The following is a 17,839-nucleotide window of genomic DNA, read 5'->3' as shown; positions in this document are numbered from 1 at the left end:
AGGCAAGTACCCTGACTCCCAATATGAAGGCAATGCAGCTGTCTCACTTCACATAAAGCCCAAAGCCTTAATCATAAAGACATGGGGAGGCACTGAGAGTGACTCTGAAACATGGTTTTGGGTGCTATCCTGTAAGACTAAAGAAATGGGCTGAGGTGCTTTTAAGCAGAAAAGAGGATTGAATCCAGCACATCACATACCATGGGCAAGAACTCTAACTCTGGGTACAAAAATTCCCTCCATTCTGAGTGGTGCTAGGAAGACTCAGAAAATGGTCATTTTCTCAGCTTGTCCAGACCAGGGAGGCTGGGGTGCACATGTGTCAGTGGGGTTTAGTTATGGCTTAGGTATAACCAAGCCACAGTCACATCTATATCTGCTCAATAATAAAAATCAAAGACACACTGGCACTCCTGAGAGACTGGGAAGCAGTTTCTGGTCCTGGGCCAGTGAATGCAGACTTGTTTGTACCTGTACAGCTGTGGGCTAACTACCTCTACCCAGCTCTGTGCCCTTAATGCCCTGTGAGCCTTAAACTAAAGATTATTTTTCAGATGCTCTTTGCAGTTTTTATACAGCTGCATGGAGCATGTGGAAGCAAGGGGACTGAGAGGAAAGCTGCAAGTTGCCAGCATAGCAGGGATGGGACAGGGGATGAGAGGTAATGGGGAGAGTATTCTGAGTTCACCATTTTTAGCAGTGCTCTCTAAATATGCCAAAGCTCATTTGTCTGTTGTCCTCGGGTTGGGAATACATAAATAAAATATATGTCCTTTCTGTGGCAGCACAAAATTACAAAAACTCATCTGATACCAATCAAATGCACTTAACCATTGCACATGCACTTAATTCAGTATGAAATATTATTACACTCTTAAGTCTGCATGCACCAAATTCCCTTGTGCTCCATTTTAAGGGACAGAAGCCTGGAGACACTTGGCAGTCTCTCTTGGGAATTGCTGCTAATGCTGAGAGTAGATGTTGCATCTTAGCCTGGGTCATTCATTTTGCCCTTTGCTTAGGCTGTTTGTTGTTGATCTACACTGCACATTCAAGATCTGCAGTGTGGTGGCAGTAGTAGTAGCATAAGCATGGAAAAGAATCGGTTTGCTTGAAGACTGATCTGTTTTTATATTATTCTGATAGAAAAGCCTTAGAGTTCTGTCAGCCTTGCCCTCCTAAGATACTGCTATTGGCTTATATTCTGAAGGCAAATTGAGCTTATTAACAATTATTGCAGACACAACTGTTGAAGTACCATGTCAGAATGACCATTTCAGTTAGCTGGAACATTTATAAAATGCCAGGAAATCATCAATGGGTAGAAGAATTGTTTTTTTCTTGTCTAACATTAATAGCCATCTCCTCTGAATGCTTAACTTGTAAGGAAAGATCTTGTCTTTGCACTTTTCTGCATGTATTTTCATATATCTTCCCCAGTATGAAGCTGTTTGACACACTAACACATTACAGGAGTAGAGCTCTAATAGAACCAGCTTCACTTGGGACTAGACAAATAGACTTGGGTCTTCCTATGGCACAAGCTAAGCCATGATGCTGATTTTCTTATTTGGCCTAATTTCTTGTTTGATCTGCCAGTGTGGGAGTTAATTGTATAAACACAGAAATATGGGAGACTGGGAGAAATACATTCTGTGCTGTCCTGTTAGGGTAGCTCTGTTTCTTGCTGGCTTTGTTAATGTGTTGCTTACAGCAGTTTAAATGGCAGGGGAGATGAGGAACAGTTGGTGATGAGAAGGAGTTAATGTGAGAAGACATGAAGAAATCATATTGCACGATAGGAAATTGTTCTTCCCAGCATATTTCTGTGCTAGCCCATATAAGTGGGACTCTATAACAGTACCCTGTGACTACATCAGGAGGTACAATGGCATTGAGTTCAGGTGTTAAACAAATATATAACCAGGTTCATCTAATTTTAGCATCTGAGATTTTAGATGGTGGCAGTCATTCCTCTTGATGTCTGAGAGCCAGACATTGTGGTGATGAGCTGGATCTCTGTTAGCACCTCAGGTTACTAACCTGGAGAGAGGAACTATGCACAAAAGGAGGATTTAAAGCTACAACAGAGCAAACAAGAACTAACACCTGATTAAGTTATCCTGAGAGTTGGGAAAAATGAACCTGCTGGGCAGGTATTCCCTAATGATACTGTTTTGATTTTACTAGCCTGTCTTCTCCATGTATCTTCTATTTATTCAAAGAAAATCATCTGCTCCTCTCAGTTATTTCAAAGTAAAGTCACAAGAATAGCTTGTTCCCACTCTATTCCAAATATAGATGTTGGCAGCAATTGCTTAGATAAGGGGGAAGGAAAGGAACTACCAAGGAAGAGGAAAGACAGGAGGAGGAAGAGGGGAAAAGAGAGCTGAAAAGGTTGGACAAGGGAGTAGAGAGAGAGACATGAATGAGAAGGGAGGTGAAAAAACAAGGACAGTACATCACAGCAGAGAAAACAAATCAAAGATAGCAACAAACTCCTGTGAAACAGGTGGAAGCAGCCCAAAAATAGGATGAAAAGGACCATGCCTGCCCTCAGGAGAACCTGGAGTTTTAGCCTTGAAAAGTAACCAAACTGTAAATAAAATCATGTCCAATTTTTTTGTTCACTCAGATTGCAAGGGTTACATGATCAGAAAATTCAAGCTAACTTATGCCGTTTAAAAATCTGGCCCTAGAAATTTTAAACCAAAACATGTTGCTTGTTTGAATCTCGGGGGGGGGGGGGGGGGGGGGGGCGAGTGTTTGTTTATTTAATTCTCTGCTGCAATACAATTTGCTGTCTGTTCTGACAAAAAGCTATCCATTGGGTAACTTTGCTGAAAATTAATCTGAATCCCCTTGTCCTAAAGAATTCAGAGTCAGGATGGTCTTCTGGTGAAACTGGAGCATGTAGACATACCCTCAGGAGCAGAAAATAAATGCTGATAAAAACTAAGGAAAGCCATAACCACATACAAATTTACTTACCCAGAGCAAAGAGCTGAGCATTTTCAAGGCTGAAGGCAGACTTCTTTAAAAGCAAAACACAGAGAAATGAGAGATAAATGGAAACGGGTTCTGAGAAGTGGCACACAGAGCAAATGCAAACAAGTGCTTGGAAATTTAGAAGTCCTGTAAGTGGCCCTCCAGCTTCCTTGGAGAGATGGAAAGTTTCTGGGAAACATCCCACAGAACTCTTCTCCATTTCTTCCCAAGAGAAGACTGCTTGGAAAATAGTGTTAGAAGTTTGCTTTCCCTCCTGGTTTGCTGGAGAGAGATGTTATATCTGACTTTACTTGTCACTTGAGGATAAAAAGCTATGCCCAATTCTGAAGACACTATTTCCTATAAACTGAATATGTCCAGAAACCCTTCTGACAGGCTTTCTAAGCACTCAAACACTAGGTAATGGGACCAAGAGAACTGAAAATGTGACTCTTGCTACACTTCTTTTATTTCAGTCCTTCAAGGAAGAAGGCCACTTGCATCATCAAGGCATGTGCTTGATTAGTGTCTCTCTGGACTGAAGGCCCAGCCATGGGACAAGGCAGTATTTACACAAAACACAGGAGGCATGTTAGAGCAGGAAATACAAGGGTAAGTGAAACTAGTTTCAGAAGAAAGGACTGGAAAGTAAAGCTTTGCAGGCAGACTATCACTATTTAGAAGCAAAGTTGTCATTATTTTGAGTCTTGTCTCATGAATGGCATGTGTATCCCAGTAATTTTCACAGTTGAGAAGCAACTTTTTTTTTTCTTTTTTTTTTTCTTTTTTTTTTTCTTATTTTCTTTGTCCCCCCAGCAAGCAGCAAGTTGGCTTGCTCTCAACACTTCACTGCAGTACGTGATCCCCCATCAACACTGCTGGGGTTGAGGAGGTCACAGGCTGTGGCCGGGATCTCTGACTCAACAGGGCTAGTAGAGTCTCTCTATTGATAGCATGAATGCGATGAAAACCTTTAGGGGTGCTGTTATACGGTGAACACTAGCAGAACTCAGCCCAACGCATCGCTCTTTGCTCAGCTGCTTTGTCCTCGCTGGCTCCCGGGAGCGCCTTTCCCCAGGAGAGGGCAGTGGAGCCCGCACACGCTCCCCGCTCCCCTCCCGACAGCGGCGGGAGCATCCGTTCCCTCGGGTGTTCCGTGGGAAACTCATGGGGTGAGTGGAAGTAGGAGTACGGATTTTATATATATGCTAGAAACCGTGTACAGGACCATCCAGGAAATGTTCTGTGTGTTTAATAACGAGAATAAGTTTTGAGCAAACAAGTTTGTTGTCGCTTTTATTTGACTGGAAGTTTTCTCTGTCACACATACTTGTTCACAGCCACACAAACTTAAACTAGTAGTTTATTGATTCCACATGGGTTTATTTAATTCCTATAGCTCGAATTAGAAAAAGTTATTGACATTTAAATAGCCCTTCAGGATGCTGCTACTGCTATCCTAAGCCAAGGTCTCACAATAAAGTTATTTACTTATTTCAAATTTACAGGCACTCATCCTAAGACAACAAGCAGCTTGGCTGAAAACCACAGAGTGTTTTCAAGGTACTGTAATTAAGGGCAGACTGGGATGCGTTCTCTGCTCCTTAACCATCCCCTTCCCCTGGCATGCCAGCAGTCAGCCAGATGTTTTCTGTAAGTTCATGTTTACAGCAGATTTCCCTGGCTGGATTCCAGGTTTTGGGGACTTGCCAGTGCAGACTAAGAGCCTATATCAGGCCTTTGAGGGACAGGCAGGGCAGACTAAAGGGAAGTGGCTTTTGCCAGCAGCCTGGGAAATCCAGCAAACGTCCCTGGCCAAAACAGAAGGTGAAGTAGTAAACAAGCATTTCTTCCTGTAAGGACATGACAAGTCTTTCTAACCCCAGTGAAAAGGAGCAAATTTAGGAAACTCTGAACTTCAGCTTTGGAGAGAAGATTTTCTCTTTTACATGAAACATTAAAAACCCACCAACCCCAACATGAATCTAGCCCAGACTTAGGACAAACATTCTTTGCTGTTGTCAGGGTCATTCATCTCCAATCTGTAAACAACTCCCTGCTCCCAAATGAGTTCCTACTCCCTAGGGCACCTGCTGAGCTGGGGCCACCTTAACCCTCCTGAAAGCAGCAGGATGCAGAGAGGAAGCTGCAGGGTGTGTTTCCCATGCAGGCCTGCTAGCACAGGAGGTCGGGTGAGTTTTGCTGCAAAAGCATAGTAACCCCCTGGAGAGATGACTCAAATGTGTGATGCTAAGCTGGTTAAATGTGTTGCCAGCTCTACAGATGATAAGCTGCCTTTTCTTCCTTAGCCACTCTCAACTCAGGTGTGGAGGCAAAGATGATTTTATTTCTACAACTCCTGTCTCAGGTATTGGTGGTAGAGAATGAATGGAGGAAAATATACCCCCAGTTCAATCTCAGCTAGCAGCTTGTTAAAAGAGCAAATACAGTAAATCCAAAGCTGCCCCATTTCAAAGAAGTTAGGAATAGGAGAGAAGCTCTGCCTTTCAGCTCTGAACCATCCTCAATCACTGCTATATCCACTAAGAGGTCATGCATATTTGAGGCTCTTGGTGTGATTGGGGATTTTGCAATTTGCACCAACAAGCTGTCTGTCATATGAAGCCACATGGCTTATAGGAACCAGACAAATCAGTAGGATATTTCTGCATGTAAGGGCCACTGACATCAGTGGGAGCTGGACAGTCCAACCTTCAGAGTCTGCTGTAATCAGCCAAACAGGGATCAAAGGTACAAAGCACATTCAAAGCAATACAGCAAAGATATCTGAAAAGGACCCAGAAACATTTGAGTTTAATCTGTCAACAACTTCCTGAAACTGAACATTAAGTATGCTTCCATCTTGCCCCATGCCAGATCCTGCTGCCATTGAGACAAAGCCCCCATTGAAAGATGTCGAGTGATTTGATTGTCTCTGGAAAAGCTGGAAATCAGACAAAATTTATTCCATTCTTAAGAAGCCTTTTAAAATTAACCAGCCAAGTTAACTACAATAGTATTCCACAGGTGAAGTTAAATTTATTTGTGTCAGTTTTTCATTGAATCCTTTTCCATAGTGGAAGAACATTAAATTAGCCAAGTTAGTTGAAAGCTAGAGTTGATTATTGGGGGGATTATGGTGGGGTGTGAAACCTTGGTTCTCCTTTCTTCTGTGTGCATTATGATTTAATGTCTTCAGTGGGCATATGGTATTTTGAATTAATACAAGATGATGTAGAATATCCATAAGCCCTAAATCTGAGATATCTGCAATGTTTTGCAGTAAGGAGGATACCGCACTAGAGTTACTGTTTCTCAAATTCATGTAAAGTAACTCACCCCACTGCACAACAGATTCCAATATTTTGTTCTTTCATAGTAGCGATTAGACCAATTATAGCTCAGCTGTAACGGAAAGGTACAACACAATTGCTCCTACTTCTCAGTCAAATTTCCCAGAACCTGTCTCTCTGTCACACTTTTAAATTTTACTTTTAAATTGAGCTGGTTTTTTAAATGAAAATATCTAGAATCCCACTGAAAACTTGCTTTCAACTAAATCTCATATGTCAAACTGTATTGGCTGTACATTAAGTGCTAGAGAGGACTGGTAACAAAAATCTATGTTAAAAACCACTGTTACATATTTACTAATTGCTGTGCATACTTTCCCTGATCTCTCATAAAGGCAAACATCTAGCTTTATGTCTACAATTCTGTAGTAAATGCTCCTAAACCCTTTACTTTTCCGGGGATGCTGCTGTCTAGTCTGGACTCTGTGGTGCCTGGACAAGTAATGAACCTGGAGCATCACCATAGGCCATGACCTGGAGGAACTGAAAGAGCCTTTCTCAGCTGGGGTGTGAGGTGTGGCATGGATAAAGAGGGTCCTGAGAGACACTGTGACAGTGCTTGGGAGCCAAGGCAGAAGGTAAGTCCATACACCACAGGGATGCCTGAGCACACCCTTCTTCTATGGCGCAGGCTGTAATGTATTAGACCTGTAAATATGGGTATCTGCAGTTAAAAATGAAAGTGAAGAGTTTTTAGCCTTCCTATGTATTCTCTGTCTTGTTGCTTTGGAACAGGAATGCACTGTCATAATATCTCTCATATGTTGCCATGTCTTGCTGCTGCTTGGGTTGTCAATGGGTTGTTTTTTTCACTGCAGACTATTGAAAAGGGGCCTCGCACGCTACAGACCATATGTGAGAATTGCTTTCCTGAACGCAGTAATAAACAGCCACGAGATGAAATATCCCAAGTAATGAGATTAGTGACACGGGATACAGCTTTCAGAAATAATTACATCTGACACCCTCATCAGCAAGAAGATGTAGGGGCTGCAAGCTCTAAGCTTGGGAACAGCATATGAAAGATTGGCTTCTCCTGGGAAGGGAGGCACAAGGGAGGTTATTTTTAGTACTTTGGAGAAAAAAAAAAAAAAAAAAGAGCCAGAATTTAAGCACTCTTTGGTTTGATACTCTCGTTATAGAGGAGATCATGGAGAAATAAAGCAAAAGCGGCAGTGGAAATGTTACTGAGGATGGAAACTGTGGGAGCAAGAGGTTGAACTGAACAAAGCGGGAGCGGTAGGGTCAGAACGGAACGGGGTGGGGCGGCGGGGGGGGGCACTCCTGTCCCCCCGCCACTCCTCCCCGTCCCGTCCTCGCTTGTGCCCGTCGATACAATAACAACCCAGCGACGGCGGAGCAGGCGGTTCCGTTTTCGCGACGGTATATATAGATCAGACACTTTCCAAAACAAGCAGCGCCGCCGAGTCGTTCTGTTCGGCGGCTCTTTCCACCCGTAATTAAAAAAAAAAAAAATATTATTCAAAATTACTTTTTCTTTGACAAAGGAGAAGCTCTATTCCGTGAATGCGGCTGTTTCCTGACCCGCCGCCGGTTTGCGGTTACAGGCTGCTGAGAAAGTGAGCGGGGTCTGGCGGGGCGGCCCCGGGACCTCCTCTGCTTTTCCGAACCTTTTAAAATTTTTCCGGAACAAGCCCTAAAAGGGCAGGCGGGGCGGGGCCGGATCCTCGCCTTTTTAGGACAAGGGCCCCGCCACCGGAATACCCCCCTGGGCGGCGCGGCGGGCGGTGGCGGGGGCCGAGCGGGGCCGGGGCGGGTCGGGGGCGCCCCCGCGGGGCGCGGAGGGTGCGCAGGGAGGGGGGGTCGGGGCGGGCGCGGGCCGGCGGGTCCCGCACGCGGGCGCCCACGTGACCGCCGGGCCCCGTTCCTCAGTCCTTATATGGGCAGTGACGTCCCGGGCATTCAGGGGGCCCCCATAAATAGTTACAGCCAGACTTGTCCTCCAGCGCGAGCTGCGGCGGGAGCGCGGCGCTCCCGGGGCACCGCGGGCACCGCACCGCCGCGACGGGGCGGCCGCCCGCCCGCACATGCTGCGCCGGCTCCCCGCAGTCCCCCCGCGCTGGTAGTGGGAGGCAGGGGGAAGCGCCCCCTCCTCTCCCTCCCCTCCCCGCCCCGAGTGCCCACCGCCGGCCGGGAGCGCCGCTCCCCCGGGCCGCCCCGCTGCCCCCATGATGACCGCCAAGGCGGTAGACAAGATCCCGGTGACCCTCGGTGGGTTCGTGCACCAGCTCCCCGAGGGCATTTACCCCGCGGATGACATCTCCGCCGCGCTGCCAACTTCGGTCGCGATCTTCCCCAATGCCGACCTGGCAGGGCCGTTCGACCAGATGAGCGGTGTGGCAGGAGGTAAGCGGAGCCCTCGCAGGTGTGGGCCAGGCCGCCCGCGGAGAGCGGCGGGGCGGCGGAGACTCGAGGCGGCGGGCGGGGGTCGGACTGAGACGGGGCGCCGGGACCCTCTTCAGGGCTCTCCCGCCGCCCGGCCGGGTCCCCGCCGCCCCTTCGCGGCAGCCCTACCTCCGCACCCAGCTCGGGGGGGAAAGTTGCAGTCGGCGCGGAGCCCCCCTGCATCCGGAGCGCAACATGTGCGCGCCGCAGCCCCGCGCTGGGCCGGGGCGGGCGGTGGCTGGGACCGGTGCCGGTCGTCCGGCGGGTGGCGGCGCGGAGGGCTGACCTGCTCCTTGTCCCCCCAGACGGCATGATCAACGTGGACATGGGCGACAAGCGGGCCCTGGACCTGCCCTACGGTGGCGGCTTCGCGCCCAATGCCCCGGCTTCTCGCAATCAGACCTTCACCTACATGGGCAAATTCTCCATCGACCCGCAGTACCCTGGCGCCGGTTGCTACCCCGAGGGCATCATCAACATCGTGAGCGCGGGGATCCTGCAGGGGGTCAGCACGCCCTCCTCCGCCGCCTCCTCCGCCTCCTCCGCCGCCTCCTCGGCCACTGCCGCCTCCGCCACCTCCCCCAACCCGCTGGCCGGGGCCCTCGGCTGCACCATGGCACAGGGCCAGCCGGCCGACCTGGAGCATCTCTACTCGCCTCCGCCGCCGCCCTACTCGGGCTGCGGTGACCTGTACCCGCAAGACCCCTCCTCGGCTTTCCTGCCCGCCGCCGGCGGCGGGGCACTGCCTTTTCCCCCGCCGCCCTCCTACCCCTCACCGAAGGCGGCGGCGGCCGACGGCGGGCTCTTCACCATGATCCCCGAGTACGGCGGCTTCTTCCCGCCGCCTCAGTGCCAGCGGGAGCTCCACGCCGGCCCCGACCGCAAGCCCTTCCCCTGCCCCCTCGACTCGCTCCGCGTCCCGCCGCCCCTCACGCCGCTTTCCACCATCCGCAACTTCACGATGGGGGCGCCCCCGGCGGGCGCCGCCCCCGGCGGCGCTCCCGGCAGCGGCGGGGGCGAGGGTGCGGGCGCCCGGCTGCCCGCCGGCGCCTACAGCCCGCACCACCTGCCGCTGCGGCCCATTCTGCGGCCCCGCAAGTACCCCAACCGGCCCAGCAAGACGCCGGTCCATGAGCGGCCCTACCCGTGCCCCGCCGAGGGCTGCGACCGCCGCTTCTCCCGCTCCGACGAGCTCACCCGGCACATCCGCATCCACACGGGCCACAAGCCCTTCCAGTGCCGTATCTGCATGCGGAACTTCAGCCGCAGCGACCACCTCACCACCCACATTCGCACGCACACCGGCGAGAAACCCTTCGCCTGCGATTTCTGCGGCAGGAAGTTCGCCCGCTCCGACGAAAGGAAGCGGCACACCAAGATTCACCTGCGCCAGAAGGAACGAAAAGGAGCCGCCGCCGCCGGCGGGTGCCCGCAACCCGGCGGCGGGAGCGGCACCGCCGCCCTGGCCCCCTGCGCGGCGCGGACGCGGACGCCCTGACGGCGCAGGACGCGCAGGACCCAGCGCGGAGCCGTCGCCGAGCGCGGCGGGCGCGGAGCGGAGCGGGGCCCGGCGGGGCGCGACGAGCACCTGGCGGCGCCGCGGGGCTCCCCCGGGCCGGGGCGGGCCGGAGCGGGCCGGAGCGGCGGGTGTACATAGGGGCTGCGGCGAGAGGATGGATGCATGCAGTGCCGTCGTGGTGAGGTGTCCTTGGTGCCTTGTGTGGTGTAGAGCCCGGTCCCCTGTCTGCATGTGGGGGGTGCCTTACCGATCCGCTCCGACGACAGCGGCGACACCGAGACCGGAAAGTTTTTCCCTCCCTGGTTTTAGTATGGCTGTACATTTCTGCCTATTAATATTGGGATTTTTTTTTTTTTTTAGAGACTATATTTTTGTACGCACTGGCTTGGGGTTTTGTTTTTGTTTTTCTTTTTGGTGACTTAAAAGTGTTCCGTTTGTAGTAGGACTTGGGACAGGATGTAAATACTCGGTCTGGGACCGGCGCCCGTGGTCGGCCGGGACCCAGTGCGCCGCAGGTAACACGAATAATGCACAACCACTAACGGGGGCTGGAAGGAGAGGGGGGGTATCTTTCTGGCCACTCTGTAAATAAACTTTTCGACAATAGGGTAGGTGCTTACAAAGTTTATAAAAGACGACAAATAAATCTCTTAATTATGCTAAATTGACATCTTTATTTCCGTAGGTTCCCTGGCCTGACCCAGGGAGGGGTTGTCCCCCACTCGTCCCCGACCCGCGCCGGGTCCCGGCGGCAGAGGGCTGCGGGGCAGCCCGGCCAGGGTCCGATAGGCGCACCGCACTGCCCCGCAAAGCCTCGGCATGGAAAACCTGCGGCCTCGGCCCCAGCGTACAAACACTCGCTTTTGGGCACGGGAATTTCCCTCGGAGACTAGAGACGGGATAATATTAACCAGGGAGCGGGGTGGGTTTTTTTTGACTCATTCTGTTTTGTTCCGCGGTTACAATTCGCCCCAGGCAACCTCCGCGAGTGGGCTCCGGAACAGTGAGTACCGCCGCCCCGACGGCCGCCGCTCGGGGGAAGCGGCTCCTGGCGGCGCGGAGCTGCGCGGGCGGCGCCGCGCCCGCGCTCGGGGGCTCCGTAGCGGCCCGGGGCGGCGGCGCTCACTCCCGCGGCACAGCCGGACTGTTTTTGCTGAATCCACATGGCCGCGATATCGTGCTTTTTTTTTTTTTTTTTTTTTTGTAAGCTTATTTTGGTTAATGTTTTTTTAAATAAATGCTATCCCGGCCTCGGCCCACCCTCGGATCCTGCCATCGGTGCAGGGCCATAAGCGCCCCGCGGGCTTGCCCCTCTGTGCGGCCCGCACTGCAAAAGTGAGCTGTGCAGGATGGACACCACTAACACCACAGCCCAGCACAGCGGGGCGAAGGGGTTAAGCCCTTTCTCGGTGGTTCCCAGCCTCTGCTTGCCCAGGTGTTAGGTCCCATAGTGCAAAGCTCCAGCAGCACCTGCCTTTTCTGTCTGATAGAAATCCCTGCTCCCCATCTTCTGGAACTCATGCCGGCTTTTGGGGCAGCTGCTGTTCAGTGGGAGCTGAAATGACATGTCTGGTTCTGAATCAAGACAGCTTCTAAAGTTGGGCATGGACCAGCCTGTGCAGGAGAAGCCATGCTCACTGCCCCACCATCCACCTTAGCAGCACAAGTAAACCCTGACACCCTGGTTTGCAGTTTGGCCACCTGATCCCACGTGGTCCTGGCTTCCAAGAGACCACAGCCTGCAGCTGGAGGGATGTCATACAGAAGCTGCAGCCTCCTCGACTGCTGGGCTTCTGCAGGTACTGCCACAGCTTTGGATAACCAGAACTCGATCATAGCCAGAGCATCTTGAACGAAATTGGTATCTCAGCTACCCAGACACACAATCCAAGGCTCCCCCTGCACTCTCCAAACTACTGTCTCCAGCCATGCTACAAAATTAAAATCCAAATCAAAAGCAAAAATGATCTAAACAACACCAAAATTGTAGAAGAGGTGAACTAAGGGAACTCCTGGTGACTAGTGTACAGCTACAAGAGCACCTCACATGGCACAGGATCAATGGTCCTACACTCCTATCTGTGCCTACATTGAAAGCCAGCTTCAAAAGCAGCAATAGTGTATGTGCCTGGATTTGCCTGCAGGATCAGGGCTAAGAATCCAGTTCTAAGCATTGCCTCCCAAGGAAAAGCTGGTCACACTGTTCAGATTGACAGGCAAAAGAAACTAGAGCTCTGTACCGTACTTGGCTTAAGGCTGTCATACTTGTGAAGGAAAGTAATGACTGGTCACTGGTGAGATATCCTGTATTTATTCTACATTTCAGCAATAACAGTTATTTTGCTGTTGTGAAAACACAATAACCAAACTGCAGAGAGAAGGAATGACATTACAATTTAAACCTTCCGCTTACAGATATCCAGAACATGGGAAGTAAGTTTTAATTAGTGAGTAAGCAAGAAGTTACACAAAGAGACTTTAAAAAAAATGCTAATCTCAGGTTTTCTTTGCTATTTTCCAGCTTTAAATACTTTGATACTAACACCTTAAGTAAAAAAAAAAGAAAAGAAAAAAAAAAAGAAAAAAAAAGATTTTGCCATGGTTAACAGCACTCCGCAGTGTGACCATGCTGTCCTTTTCAGAAAGATGCATTAAATACTGTCCCACAAAACATCTTGACTAGGTTTTACACATGAAGGAAAAAAATTAAAAACTCAGCAGAAAGACCTAAGGGGAGGACAGAGCAGATAGCATAAAAAACGGTCACTGTCGCAGTTTGTTTTTCCAGTACAGCTGTTTGCACGCACTGTGCTGTCTTCTTTGTGGACTTCTGAAAAAGGCTAACTGTCTTCATTAGGCTTGGAGAGAGGTAGAAACAGGCTGTAACACAGGGAGGCATTGCCTTATAATTAATGACTACATTCGATCAAGAATTGTTAAACATTAACTAATGCTAAGCTGCAGGGGAATTCCAAGAAAAACAGGTAAGCCAGCTGCAGAAATATCAGACACCTTTAAGTGCTCAAAGAATAAATGGAAATCACCTGAAATAATTTCTACCAATTTTTCCTTGCAAAAGAATTAATCCATGCATGCATAATACTGACTGTATATTACATTCATTCTTCTGCAGGCCAGGCAAAAAAAAAAAAAAAAAAAAGCAGCAATGCCATATCAGAATCATTTAAAAATTCACACATACAAGCCACTGTACAGGAAAAACAAGTCTGCTTTTATAAATACACAGAAAAGTAAAGCCAGTTGTGAAATGATTTCTGGAGCAGGCTGGTACATCACTTAGGAGGTTGCTAAGTTGTGTTTTCCTACTCAAATTCTCACATCATGACTAAGATGGCCAAGGCTGCCCTGGCCTGGGTTTGTGGTACGAAGTGTGCGTTAGGATGCACAGGCACAAGACCAGTCCCTGCAGCACAGATGGGGCACTTCTCCTGTAGAAAAACTTTCTGCCATGTTAGAAAGATTGCATCCCCTGCTGTGGACAAACTGCATCTCCAGATGCTTCCATCATAGCAAGGCGGAATTCATGGTGTCTCTTCTACTCTACGTTTATTTAAAAGCCTTATGAAAAAGTAGTCTTTATAAATAGTATAAAGAGGGAAACTGCAAGGCTTCAAAAGCCCAAAGCGTTCACATATAAAAACACAGACCACGCTTTAAAGAGAAGACATCAGGTCAAATCTTATCAGTACCTAGGGTATGCGCTGCTGTATACTGAGGGTTTGCAAATACGCCGTGTTTCTAGAATAGCTTCCACAACAGTGGATAGTTGTTTTTTCTCCTATGATGCCCAGTTTCTGCCACCTTCTGCTACTGCTGTGTTAGAGGTTCCAAGCGAGGTTAATCAGCAGCTGTCTCCCTCTTGCTGAAGGAAGTATGCATAGATGCACTCATTAATTCTCAGTTGCAATAGTGGGATCTTGTATATGACACTTTAAAGAACTGTTGAAAAGTAACTCTGAACCTGGCAGTGTCCATTTGGAGCAGTAATTTCCTTAACTCCAGCCCTGGGGATTGATCACTGGCATTTACTGGAGAAGCATGTCCTGGCTCAGGAGTTGTTCTGTATTTGTTTTTTACTAGCAGGGTACAACTCTTCTTGAGAATCACTCTGGAGACAGTCCCCAAAGGCTGTAGCCAGACCAACCCCCCTTCCCAAACTCAGTGGGTACAGTCCCCTGGTCCAGTGGTGCCAGCTGGCTCTGGCAGTGGGAGCCCCACTAGGAAAAGCCAGGGTGCCTGTGACAATTCTTATTGCATTTACTCTCCCTTTGGAGCCTGAACCCCCCTCCCTGATGCGTGGCCCTAACTGTTTACACAGGATGCTGGAATACTTCCCCGACCCTTCAGCTGAGCAGCTTAATCATGCTGTTCCCGCACATCGGCCCCAAGGGCATAAACACGATCTGGCGCTTTATTTCCCCGACTCACGAAGCCCGCGATCAGAGGATGGCTCTGACCCACGGCGCTCCCGCGAAGCTCCAGCCAGCACGGGACACCGCGTCCCCGCGGTGCTGCTGTCCGGCGGGCTCGGGGGGCCGGCCGGGCGGGGGGCGGCGGGCTCCCCTCTCGGCGGGGCGAGCGCACATCGTCCCTAGCGGCCGCCGCCCGGCACGGGCCGCCGGCGGCGACTCAGAGGCAGACGCGAGGCCCAGGGTAGGGCTCGCCCCCGCACCAGAAGTCGGCGGCCTGAGGGGTCTCCACCAGCCACACCTCCCGCGGCAGCGCAGGCGGCTCCGCGCCCGCCGGCGGCCCCTCCAGCAGCCGGTAGTAGTGGCAGTCCCGGCCGTGCTGGGGGTCGTAGGGCGGCGCCAGGATGTCGAGAAACGCGGCAGGCCCGTCCACGGCGTCGATTTGGTGGAGGTTGTCGGTGTGCGGCGAGAGCAGGCAGGGCGGCGAGGCGGGCGTGTAGTGCTGGCGGGAGCGGAAAAGGGCGCGCAGGCACGGCCCGCCGCCAGCAGCGGGGGGCGGCGGGGCGGCGGCCGCCCCGGAGGACAGCGTGTCCATGCAGGCGATGCGCAGCGTGCCGTACAGCACCTTCAGCATGCCGTTCATGCCCGGGTGGTCGTGCAGCGGGATGCAGGCGCCGCTCCGCAGCAGAAACACGCCCATGCTGAAGCTCTCCGTCTCGCAGATGTGCATGTAGCTTACGGGAGGCACCACGCCGGCCCACGGCGGACCGCCGCCCGCCACCGCCGCCGCGGCCGACGGCCCCCGCGGCACCAAGTGCAAGTCCTCGGCGCGCACCTCGTCCAGCAGCTGTTGCAGGCGGTGCAGGTTCTCCCCGAAGGCTGGGCCCGCCGGGCTGCGGAAGGTGATGCGCGCCTGCCGCGCCACCCGCTGGATCAGGGAGGCCATGTTGTCCCGGGGCATGGCGGCAACGGCCCGGCCGGGCCGCGGCGGGCGGGGCCTGGCGCCGCTTCCGCCACCGCCCCCCGGCCCGCCGCGCAGCCGCGCCGCCGCCGGGCACCACGGGGCTCGTAGTCCGGGCTGCGGCCCCGCCGGGGAGCGCGGAGGAAGGCGAAGGAGGGCAGCAGAGGTGAGGGGGTGCGAGGGGCCGCGGGGCCGGCCTGCTCCCAGAGCTTGTGGCGGCTGCCACTGAGCGCTGAGGGGAGACGGGCGTGAGGGGAGACGGGCCGGCGGGAGCGGCCGCTGCCCCGGGGGCTGCGGGGTCCCGCTCCCCGAGGCTCCGGCGCGGCTGTCCGAGGGGCTGCGCCGGGGCCGGGGAAGCCTTGGCAGTAAATTGCCCATGGCTCGTGTTTCCTCCCCACCACTGTCGGGGGCTGAGGAAGCCCAGGAACAACTTGTTACTTGGCTTGTAGTTAAGCCATGTGAAACTGAGCGACGTAGTGCAAGTGCGGTGTCATGGGCGTATACCAACTGCCCATAGACAATTCACTTTTTATCACTAACTGCTTGACCCTTACCACGGCATTTGGGCAAACTTATCAGATTTGAGTTTTGTGGCACTGCCTCTCTCATTTCAGTATTGGGTCGAGGTCGTGCTGTACAGCATGTACTGTCCTTCATGCATCTCCTTATGGTCACTTTTGAGTGTGCTTGTGTCTGAATTCGTTATCTTTAACCACAGGTGAACACCGACGAGCACACAGAGTTCCAGATGCCGATCCTCAGAGAATCCATGTGTAACAGAAAGGATGGATAATCTTTTGGCTCAGCTCCAACCTGGTGGAGCCTGCATGTGGTTGTTTCAGGCTAATGTACAAAAAGGGTCCTGCATTTATTCTGACATTTTATTTAATATATGTATTTGTGGCAATGATCCTATTACCTTCTTTCTAATTGGTGTGGCTGTATGTAGCAGATCATGCCTAAAAATCCTTTCTTTTGAAGTCAGACGTTAACCTGTTAGTGCTGGGATTTTTTTAAACAAGGTTAAGCTCTGGTCACAGAAACATACAGACTCATTCCATTTTGAGTTCAATTACTTGCATGGGTGTGCAGCATTTAAGTACCATGGTAGGTCTAGGTTCTGAGAAACAGCTGAATGATATTACATAATCAAATACGATTCCAGGGGCTGCAGCCTGCCAGGTTAAAAATTGCATTTTAAAACCAGGTAAACCAATGTATTTTCTTGATTAAAGGCAAACTCTAGTTGTAAGATATGCATTAAGCTTAAGTAAGATACACATGGCTTTACAGTATTCTTACACCTTATCATAGAATGGTTTGTGTTGGAAGGGACCTTAAAGATCATCTGATTCTTGGAACATAGCACCATGGGCAGGGATGCCACCTGCTAGATCAGGTTGCTCAGGACCCCATTAAACCTAGCTTTAAACACTGCCAGGGATGGGGCATCCACAGGATCTCTGGGCAACCTGTTGAAGTGTCTCACCACCCTCACGTGAATGATAAATACATCAATCAGAAGTACAAGTGTTGTGATATGTTATGGCCCAGTAGAGGATGAAATACTGATGCTGTAGACAAAGATGTGTCTTGGATCTTTTTTTCCAAAACTATTTCCTGCCCTCTATAAATAAATTTGGTGCACAGAATGCAAATTCAGGTCCATAGTTGCAATTTCTCTCCACAGAGAAGGATGTTCATTTGACTTGCTGCTTTCAAGTTCCGTCTGAAGCTACAAAGCACTGCGATCTTCAGCTGTTTGTTAAGTGCTAAGTGATTTGTTAAGTCTGCTTGTGCCAGTTCCGTACCTGGCAGGAACGGGTCTGTGTGGCAGGATGCTTAGGATGAGGAGGCATTATCCCAAGTGGAGAGGGAGAGTCTAAAGGTCTGTGAGCCTTCCTGCATGGGAATGAACTGCTGAGGACGCTGTCATCGCTGTTGCATTGGGTGGCAGCTGGCATTTTGTCAGAAGCAGAGGGATTGGAAGGTTCCATGTCCAGTGTGCTCTTCTGTTCAGCCCCCTTCATAGGGGCAGTCAATTTAATTGTGAAGATGTGCACTGGAATTTTTGGCAGTACCGTTATCATTGGTAACGATAAATTCTTTATTGGCCACCTATTTGTGTCCTGCCCCAACGATTGCACTTTGCTTGCAAGTGAGTGCTAGAATACTCACTTCT

General features: G+C 51.1%; 2 protein-coding genes and 2 long non-coding RNA genes across 5 annotated transcripts; 3 read left to right on the top strand and 1 right to left on the bottom strand.

The window, feature by feature from the left end:
- Window positions 1-3,472: 3,472 nt before the first annotated feature.
- Window positions 3,473-7,785, top strand: LOC128791756 (uncharacterized). 2 transcript variants are annotated; one of them, XR_008432132.1, is made up of 5 exons: window positions 3,473-3,600; window positions 4,497-4,551; window positions 5,866-6,015; window positions 6,757-6,919; window positions 7,160-7,785. It is a non-coding gene; the product is annotated as an uncharacterized LOC128791756 (long non-coding RNA). The 2 variants fall into 2 exon arrangements; XR_008432131.1 differs by having other exon boundaries at window positions 6,677-6,919.
- A 580-nt stretch (window positions 7,786-8,365) lies between these two features.
- Window positions 8,366-10,920, top strand: EGR2 (early growth response 2). Its single transcript, XM_053949383.1, has 2 exons — window positions 8,366-8,708; window positions 9,053-10,920. Exons 1-2 carry the CDS (start codon window positions 8,531-8,533, stop codon window positions 10,243-10,245), a joined length of 1,371 nt encoding a protein of 456 aa, XP_053805358.1. The 5' UTR covers window positions 8,366-8,530; the 3' UTR covers window positions 10,246-10,920.
- Window positions 10,921-12,554: 1,634 nt separating this feature from the next.
- On the bottom strand, window positions 12,555-15,679 carry ADO (2-aminoethanethiol dioxygenase). The gene has a single exon (XM_053949384.1). The coding sequence runs from the start codon at window positions 15,655-15,657 to the stop codon at window positions 14,917-14,919; it is 741 nt and encodes a 246-aa protein (XP_053805359.1). The 5' UTR covers window positions 15,658-15,679; the 3' UTR covers window positions 12,555-14,916.
- A 75-nt stretch (window positions 15,680-15,754) lies between these two features.
- On the top strand, window positions 15,755-17,242 carry LOC128791846 (uncharacterized). The gene is made up of 2 exons (XR_008432179.1): window positions 15,755-15,823; window positions 16,376-17,242. It is a non-coding gene; the product is annotated as an uncharacterized LOC128791846 (long non-coding RNA).
- The last annotated feature ends 597 nt before the right edge of the window (window positions 17,243-17,839 follow it).

Source organism: Vidua chalybeata, chromosome 8, assembly GCF_026979565.1.
Source record: "Vidua chalybeata isolate OUT-0048 chromosome 8, bVidCha1 merged haplotype, whole genome shotgun sequence".
NCBI lineage: Eukaryota > Metazoa > Chordata > Aves > Passeriformes > Viduidae > Vidua > Vidua chalybeata.
This window is presented reverse-complemented; position numbering and strand designations above follow the sequence as displayed.